The following is a 10,072-nucleotide window of genomic DNA, read 5'->3' on the forward strand; positions in this document are numbered from 1 at the left end:
GTAGACGACGGATGGGGCCCACCTACGAAGGCTGTCCAGGCCTACACGAAATGAGGCAGGATAAAGAGGGATAATCCCCCTCGATCCCAAATCATCGAGGCCAATTCCTAGCCATGGAATGGCGCGCGCGCGCGTGGCGCGACTGACAGTTATTACGATTTCCGTTCTCATATTTTCATTCATAATATATCTAATGGTTTTATTATTGTATATGTAACTATAACCTCACTTATACTCTTTCTTCTGTGCTTATACCGGTAATTATTTACTTTAGTGGCACCACCTCCAATTTTCACGAAATTTTGTCTACCCCCCTATTTTTGATGGTGCTGAACATGAATCTGAATTTTTTTTTGTGCGGTCGAACCTAGTTTTCGAAAAAAAAAAATTTCAAAATTCTAACCTGGATATTTCAGATAACACTACGTAGAACTCTGTATATTTTATTTAGCTTTCCAGAACATCTGTTATGAACAATTAACACTGTTCACGAAACACATTTTCGTAAATTTCAAGTAAAAAGATATGTATTTAATAAATAAAAATTTNTCCAGGCCTACACGAGATGAGGCAGGATAAAGAGGGATAATCCCCCTCGATCCCAAATCATTGAGGCCAATTTCTAGCCATAGAATAATGGCGGTTGTGTTTGGGTTGTGTTCAGTGTTCAGTTATTGCCGCTTGTTTGCCGGTAATGCCGGTACTTACTACTTATTTTACGATCTTAACCTAGCAGTTGGTCTTAAAAAAAAATAGATGTGTTTAATGAATCGTGTAATCAAACTTATTTGAGAAAATGGCTTTAACAAAACCGAAATCAGAAATGACTGCTGAAGAATTACAAGCCAGGGAAGAAGAGGAATTTAATACCGGACCTTTATCAGTTTTAACGCAGTCAGTAAAAAACAATACCCAAGTACTTATAAATTGTAGAAACAATAAAAAGTTATTAGGTCGTGTAAAAGCATTTGATCGACATTGCAATATGGTATTGGAAAATGTTAAAGAAATGTGGACTGAACTACCTCGCCCTGGCAAAGGCAAGAAGAAAGCTAAACCTGTAAATAAAGATCGCTTTATATCTAAAATGTTCCTTAGAGGAGACGCTGTTATTTTAGTTGTGCGAAATCCCCTTGCTACTGCGAACTAATATTTATTATGTTCAAATTAATATCAATTATAGTTCTGTAATTTGTAACTAACGAAAATATAAAAATGTAGGTACAAATTTCTCATATTTTCATATTTTTATTAAATGTAGAAATACAAACAAGATAAACAAATTTATAGACAATGGTGCAAAGGAAAAATAACTCATTAATAATTGAAAATATATATCAAATTCAAAATTATAAATAAACAGGAAAATATTCACGTCAGAGAATCAGGACAATGATATAGTGTGAATTTTAAACCAGTGTTTACTAAATAAAAGGCGTTTTTTTGTTTCTAAATAATGTAATGTTAATTTATATGGATAATAAATATTTGTCATACTTTGCTATATTACGTTTTTTCTTTAAAAATTTCTCAATAAGTGTTTTTATTTGTACTTGAAGAATTAACTTTCTACAATAAAATAAACAAAAAGAAGGGATCTTTAAAAGTTAAGTTACACATACATGTGTAACTTAACTATATAGTAGTTAACACTAGTTACTAAATCAAGTAACTGTATTTAATTACTGGTATAGTTGAATGTCCTCATTTAGTACTTCAGAAAGTAAACTTTTGATTACTTAATCATGTGAATAGAAACAATTCTTATTTACTTGCATAAGTATTTATCCCCCTTCACTAATACACCTGCTAACTGACAACTAAACAAGTGCAAGTGACATGTCTGTATAGTGAGAAGTGAGAAGATTTATTAAATTAGCTATTAAAAATAAGATGTTCTTTGTAAACCTCTGTAACTGTTTCCAGCAGCGATATAATTTGTAACTACATTAATGGAAATAGCATCTCGCATATGTGAATCTCTTTGTTTTCATCCACCAGTTCTCTTAATAACACTAAAATGCAATGAGTATTTCTTTGAGTTGGCTACATTTTCACCCATATGTGCTTTTTTCATTCCACCACCAATTCGTCACAACAAAATGGAGTGAATTTTTGCATATCTGTATTTCCAATCACAAATACTAATCACTAAGTTTAGAGTCTAAACCGATTATTTGCATATACCTACATTTAGACAGTCGCTAAACCAGTTTATATTCAATTTTGACTGAGATATGCTAGGTACCCAAGAGGTATAGTCCAACCACTTCAAGTAATTAGGCAAGTAGCTTGAAAATAGTTGACATTGTTTAAGTTTGAATTATACGATATTTAAAATTGGCAATTTTATTAAAAAATAATTTATATTAATTTGACTTCATAAATGGTATGTACCTAGAGTATTATTTAACAAATTTTAATAATTTAACACCACTATTTGAAAGAAATTAATTCACATAGGTACACTACTCGTACTATATAGGAGACAAAGTTTTTATAGTCAAACTCTAACGGATAATAGAGGGCATTTTTGAGTTAGCTTATAGGTAAATTTAAAATAGGCCTATAGATAGGTACAATATGTTTGAATAAATTGCAAGTGCAACTGATCATTTCACCAAAATATTCTTTTTTAGAAATATAATTTAAATAAAATGTAACCATTAGAAATCAAAGCAAACTAGGTAGGTACCTATACAGGGTGATCCATTGACGGTATCGAGCGGCTGTATATAGGAGACTCATATACATATTATCTATATTACTGGTAGAGCCGGCTATAGGCCCCTGCACAAAATATATAATAGAAGAAAACGGAGCACCTAAGAAAAAGAGAGAAACAGAACCGTAGCGAAACTACCGGCCGTCAGGGTGAACTAAAAAGGCCTTCGATGGCAGGCCGGCCTTGATGATAAATGACGGGGTCATTTCGCTTTTATTATACAGGGTGGCTTGTAATAAAGGATTGCAAGTAATATTTCTGTCACAAATAACCGAAATAATTTTTAAAGTAAAAATATTGATATTAAATATGAGTTCATAAATTCAGTTATAATACCAACAAAACATTTGAAAAATGCTGATATTAACAATGAATTTAATAAATTCATATTCACAATTTTGTTTACTTTAAATTACATCAATTATTGGCGTCAGAAATACTACCTGCTGAGATAGGTAAAATTACTAGGTATTATTGAAAATATATTTAAATGTAACGATTTTTAATGAAAAGTTATAGAAAAAATAGGTACACGTAAATTATATGAACACGGGGAGAGTTCATAATCAAACAAAATTATTAGAATACACATGAATTACATAGTACATTAACCTCTTGAACGCCTTGATCCGTTACGAGAAGTGCACTCTTTGCTGGCGTTATCCCTTTTTGCCCTAGCATATTCGTCATATTCAGTTTACAATAGAATTGTGGTCGTCACAAACAGTATACTGCATTTAAATTCTAAGAAAATAAAAACAGAACAAATATAATATTAAAATTGTTGCAAATACATATAATTCTTGCAATCAGTATATAGAGAAGGAATTCGGATTCTCGTGTTACCGGTAAACGGAAAAATGGGACAAGCAATACCTGAATATGTACACATAACCTCAAGCGGTTCTGACTCTATTTCAGTTAATATATTTGCTAAATCGTTATAAATATGTATGTAAAACTCGTGAAACATACGAGATACAATAATATTCCCGTTCAAAGATCTACACCGTTATGAACAAAACAACTTATACCACACTAGTAGCTATCGATCTTCATAGATAATAGATATGCACAAGCAAACTTTTCCATCGTAAGCAGACACAAATTATTTAGCAGCGTATATATCCGTCATAATCACTATTTATTTATTGACTTTGCTCATGCCAATTATATACATCATAAGCGTTCAAGAGATTAAACAACAGGTTGGTAAATGCCTTATAACAAATTCGAGGAAATCTTTGAAAAAACAATGTGAAACCAAGAATTTTTTCAATTTCCGAGAATTTATTATACACTTAGGAGACATATCTTATATTTATTTTTTTTCACGATTGAAAAATGTTTTCATGAAAATGTATTTAAAAATTGCAAAACAATTTAAACGTTAACAAATAACTACGATTTTTTCTGCATGTGTATAGTTAACATTACAAATTATTACATGGTAAATTCTACTTATAGGGCTTGTCAAGCATCTGACAGTAATAAAATAATCTCAATCGTGTGAAAACATTTTTAATTATTACATTTTTCTATACTGACATCTTTCTCAAAATGAATTTCAAAACTAATTTAGATTTTATCTCACTGAATTAAGATTTATGAAGTAAGAGAATTAAAGCTAAGCTTTAATTTTTTGTCAAAATTAGAAAAAAATCACATTTGATATTACATACTTTACGATATATGATTTTATGCAACTCGTGTGATATTCCGGGATTTCACTTCACTTGTCCCACAAATTCACCTCTTAAACAAAGTCACACTCCCTAAGTGCTTACAGAGTTATAATTCAAATGTAGGCAGTTAATAAAAACTGAGATTTATGGTGTGGATAAACCCCAGCAATGATTGCCCGGTGATGGATATTTAACATTTGGCATTAAAAAACGCTTTAATTAAATTCATTGTAATATATTCTGGTAACGATCACTAGTTGTCATTGTCGATGTTCGTCAACACCTTAAAAACCAAGCCTTAAATTAAGATATGCCTCCCTTGTAATTTTGTGTGTACAGCTATTTTCTTATAAATATATAACATTTTAAAATATACAATTTTAACGTAAAAACAAACATATATGAAAATATAATACAGCCACAGAAAATAATTTTATTCTCTATAATTTTACTCATGAATTATAGATATATAGAGATTGTAATTTTATAGTGACAATCATATTTTTAAAGATACAATACAACTCGGATATCAAACATTATCGCCAACTATTTTCTACTCTCGTATTCCGTTTTGAAACATTTTATTTCCTAACCATTATTAATTTTCTCTTAATGTTCTCCAAAGCCTTCACTGAAAAAAAATTAAAAACAAATTATCAGTAGTTATACAGAAATGAGGTCCTATTATACAAAGTTGAACAATATTTACTTTTTATTTTTTTAGTTATTTATTACTTTACGCTAACAATTTCAGGCTGATAAAAAAATGGAAGAAATATATTAAAGAGAGATATAACACTATCAAGTTTATTTACTAAATATATGATTTAGTTAAAAATATTAATATGTACAAGACAAATATGGATTAAATAAGTTATAAAAATTTGTTTAAAACGTTTTCAAAATCTTCAATAGATATTAGGGTTGCCAACCGTCCGGATTTCGTCCGGACTGTTCGGTAATTAACTCAATTGTTCGTGTCCGGAATGAAAGGCAAACCGAACACAAATTTGTTCGGTAATTCTAGTAAATAGGTTTAGGTACCATCGTCATCTGGTAACTTGTACCTCAAGGAACTGGTGTTGTAAGCGGTAGCTCCATGCCATATGCGAAGGTTTGTATCTAGGGTTAAACAATAAACTGCCTTGCCATTTCATTGACAAGTTTCAACAAATGAACAGATCACATTTTGCAAGTGTTGTGTTTTTTTTTTTGTTTTGCCTGTGCATCTGTCTTCTGTGATCCCACTCCCAAAACATACATAACTAAGTTGTGCCCACCCATTTTCATATAGCACGAGCCGCCACTGGTGTTCGGTAATCGATAGCTGGCAATCTGGCAACCCTAATAGATATTGATTATCAATTAGAGTAGAATAATTATAAAAGTATTAACTACTAATTAAACATAGTACTAGGACATTTCTTTTTATGCATCATCCTATTTCGTCATAGAACTCCCCAAAAAGTCCATTACTATTTATATGTCCACATCTCAAGAACTTCAACAAATTTCATTTGCTTAATATCCATTATATTTCATTCAGAAGGAAGTCTTTCTTTTCAAATGCCAAGTATACTGCAAAAGAGAATTTTTTTACTGACCACAAATTTTATAGAATATTTTAAATTACTGAATAAGAAAAATATTTCGTCGCTGTCTTCAAAATATGACGTGACCTTCATCAAATTGTTCAGTGGAGTTAAGAAACTGTTTCTTGACTTTTTTATTCAAGAATTACAATTATTTTTTATTTTACCGCAGACAGTCGCAATTCTGTAAAAAATAAGATTGCTGTTTTTTAACAGATTATGCGTTTTGATGTTGTTTATCGAATGTGCAGAACTTAACGCGTTTTACTGAAAATATGCACGTCACATTTTGAAGACGTAACGACAATATAAGCTTACCAGACATTTGGTCTGGAACTTCGAGTATCAAGTCGATAGAGAATCTTGATTATTTCTGGCAGGCAGGAAAGAATTATTTATTGATATGTTTTTCTTCTCTGTTTAACTAAAATCGATACTATGCTCTACAACAGCTACCGTATCTTAAATATTGTGGTAATCGACAACATTGATGATATTGAAACACAGAGGTTTTATCATTCAGTGAACATGTTCTTTCTTGAATTTTTCAGTTTCCTGCTAATAATTCTTCATATTTTGCTTCTCTTAAATATTGCACTTGAAAACAGTATCTACAAAGATGCTTGCATTAGTAAATAATTACATATATTACTTTGGAGTTTATTCCATCAGAAAAATATTGCAAATTATTGCAAAATATAAAACATAAACATATTTTTCTTTATCAAATATATTTAAGTGGATAATAAATTGTATGCATCAGATCAGTAATAATTATTAATACTCACCAAAATATTAACTATGTTAGCCTTCTCGTTAGGTCTTCCAACTTTATGGTATTCTTTCCAGCAATACTCTGTAAATATTTTTTAGAACAGCCTTGAATTGTGTCTCTTGTAAGTTCATATAGCATATGTATCAATAACTGTCTGTCTTAGAGAATTTTTGTCTAGATTACAACTCGAGCCAACCTAAAAAAAAATGTCCATTACTTTATGCGTTCATACGTTAATTATTATGTAATGTATTTTGTAGTAGGTACGTAAATGCATGAAACTAACGGTGTTGGTTGCTTTGAATCTAATGTAAATTATTTAAAATTACAATTTATTTCTAAAAAAGTTTATTATCATTTAGAAATAATCGCTTTGGTGCTTGCCCGAGTGCTTGCCATATATAATAAATGATATAAAACTTACCTTATAATTTGCATTCTTGCCATCATAGTAAAAGAAATTTAAGTCAGACGATAGAAACTAATTGCTGTACTACTTCTGGAAAACTACTCCAGCTATGTGATGATAAACAATTTGTCAGGAACTAATTACTGTCTAATGAATTGTCAAGAACCAAAGGTTGGAAGCGAGGCTGGACATTGCACTGCTTACATTCCAATTCTACTTCACACCCTTGGATAGCCGTGATACAATACAGTGTACTATATTCCACTTCTTTTCTATTTTAATCTAATCGCTGATGAACGTGGTATTATAAATATCTGTAAATAAGTTTCTTTAAATTATTGTTAAAACGAAGTTTTTAATTTCATTACTATCACATTTGTTAAAGATACTTCCATTTAAGTTTTATTAAAATTATATTTTTGTATTCTCAAATGTTTGAACTAAATTAAAACAAATCACACTAAATGGATTGTCATTTCAATACCGTAATAGATTTTATTAACAAAAGATTAATATTTTGTGTGAGAAGAAAATTATTGAAAGTTAATATAACGTATTTTTTACGTATATAAATGGAAGCATAAATAGGTATTAATGTTTTTCTTCCTATGAAATATATAAACAAATGCATTTCTAAAAATGTCATTTATTATTTTCAAAAGTTGGATAATCTAGACAATAAACATAGGAATAATAATCAAAATTTAAATTTACAACTTACCCTGAAATTCACACCAAAACAAAAAACAAAACCGACATATTTCCGACAGATGACAGAAATTCTGGATCGCGCTGTTTCCGATTTACGAATATTTTGCGGCAAATTTGAAAAGAACCAATGGTTAACTAAATAAATCTGTCAGGGTCCAATCGTCATCCAGCAGGCTGTCAGCCACCAATCATAAAAACCTGTCAGGCCGGAAGTGATGTCACGTTGCTTATATCCCCATTCTAGTTTCACCCCCATGGGCCCCTGTGTACGGAATTGTCCGGAGAAAAGAGGGCCTTTCGATTTGGCAAAAATAGTAGCTATTAATAGCTAATAGCAGCTTAGAGTTACTCTGAACTGATATGCTGATATAAGTTGCTAATAGCTACTATTTTTGCCAAAATGAAAGCCCCCAAGGAGATACTTTTCTGTCTCTCCCGAGGAATTAGAACCCAATGCGCATACCCTGCACACAAAATTATGAACTAGTGAAGAGAGCAAGACGGCTGTGGTCCTTACTACGAATTTTCCATTGCTTAGATTGTGACATTTTGCTTATTGTATCTAGCGAAATTGTCACATTCCCGCCACAGCATCTGCTTCTAATGCATGCGCACCATTCCCTGTTTACTGGGCAAGGACAGAGCGATGAGGCATTCCTTCCGGTCAAGATCCAAACAAAACTCATGGTATATAGATAGTATGTATATGAGGAAACTAGAAGTGCTACGATTATGGGATAAAAATTCCATCAACAAATACTGCCAAAAGAAATTTATTTACAATATTTGCAAGTTTGTAACTTCACCGCTAGGGGGCGCAACTGCTACAGTATTACAGAAAATTGTCGGATTTTCGAAATTTCGCCAATATAACCTAAGTTGAAAATACACCTTTTAGATATAAATCCATGGAGACTATATAAGGAGCCCGAACTCCATGTAAACAAAAATCTTACAAAAATAAGAGGGCGCTAGTGTTCCATATGTATCGTTAAATTATTTTCGAAATTTTTTATTTACCATTATAAAAACAAATTATAATAATTATTGACTTGACTTCTAGTTTTTAGGTTAGTATACCTCCCCGATATATCTATTAAACTCATTTATAAAATAAAATTGGTTATTTGCTTACTTCACTCGTATTTATTATGCTACATTCACTTGGGTCACATGGAACACTAGCGCCACCCCAACTTCTGCCATTTCTTGGACAAATTTTGTCAATTTTCCCGTATAAGTTCGTACTCCTTGTCTAGTCTCCCTGTATAAATCCTTCACAAGTGTTGTTTAAGCTTTTTTTTTGTTATTATCATAGCAAGCCAGTATGAAGGACGCCATCTTGAAATTTTTATATTGTCATAACTTCTAAACGCCTTAATCGATTTCAATAAACGATGGCTCATTTTAAAGAACTATTAATAAAATTTATATTTATGATATGGGAATAAAAATATTATTTTCCTGGGCAACGGTAAACGACGCTGATGAGAAAAGTTTTGTAATTGTCTCCGTTTACTAAAAAAATTAAATGCAACAATATAGTTTTTTTTTCATGGCTTAATAGACCATTCATTAAGGGGGCGATTTAGTATGTATATTTTTACCCTGTAACAGAGCTTCAGATGAGGACACAAATCATCGAAGAAACTAACATAATTGAATATTATTATATATCAATGTATTCGCAATGGTTCCCGCTAGTGAGTGAAATAAATTTCAATGCTCATGAGAACAGAAGAATAATTTAAATAAATGCCAAAGTACCTCAATTTTAACCATACTGTTAGTCTGCCAATATATTGGATTTACGACGGAACTAGGTCAGGCACAATAACCAAACTACTTCACTCACTAGAACGGACACTTAGGATCATTTGTATTTAATTTTCAGATTAATATTTATTAACAATTCTATAATTTGTGTCCTCAAGTAAGATGACAACATTTTACACACGACTCCATGTTTATTCTATACTTAAACCAGAATTTTAGTGATTTCTATCTCAAACAAGAATTTGTAGGTATAATTAGTTTGTATACTTTGTCACAGGTGTCGCTACCCTTGAAAATGAAAGCGAAAACACAGAGTTGGTTTATTGTAAATTGTATTGGCCGAGAAATAGTGAAATTTCTGGCGTTTTTAGGTACTGAAATCTTTAAAAGTAAAACGTG

At 31.1% G+C, this 10,072-nt stretch overlaps 1 protein-coding gene and 1 long non-coding RNA gene across 3 annotated transcripts; one reads left to right on the plus strand and one right to left on the minus strand.

Moving 5' to 3' along the window:
- Positions 1-676: 676 nt before the first annotated feature.
- Positions 677-1,504, plus strand: LOC108904782 (probable small nuclear ribonucleoprotein Sm D2). The gene has a single exon (XM_018707458.1). The coding sequence runs from the start codon at positions 797-799 to the stop codon at positions 1,148-1,150; it is 354 nt and encodes a 117-aa protein (XP_018562974.1). The 5' UTR covers positions 677-796; the 3' UTR covers positions 1,151-1,504.
- A 2,725-nt stretch (positions 1,505-4,229) lies between these two features.
- LOC108904783 lies at positions 4,230-7,952 on the minus strand. 2 transcript variants are annotated; one of them, XR_001964244.2, is made up of 6 exons: positions 7,908-7,952; positions 7,202-7,500; positions 6,791-6,973; positions 6,321-6,613; positions 5,868-5,988; positions 4,230-5,041 (listed from the first exon to the last, which is right to left on the minus strand). It is a non-coding gene; the product is annotated as an uncharacterized LOC108904783 (long non-coding RNA). The 2 variants fall into 2 exon arrangements; XR_001964243.2 differs by having other exon boundaries at positions 5,825-5,988.
- Between the last annotated feature and the right edge of the window lie 2,120 nt (positions 7,953-10,072).

This window comes from Anoplophora glabripennis, unplaced genomic scaffold (assembly GCF_000390285.2).
Source record: "Anoplophora glabripennis isolate ALB-LARVAE unplaced genomic scaffold, Agla_2.0 scaffold175, whole genome shotgun sequence".
In the NCBI taxonomy this organism is placed as follows: domain Eukaryota; kingdom Metazoa; phylum Arthropoda; class Insecta; order Coleoptera; family Cerambycidae; genus Anoplophora; species Anoplophora glabripennis.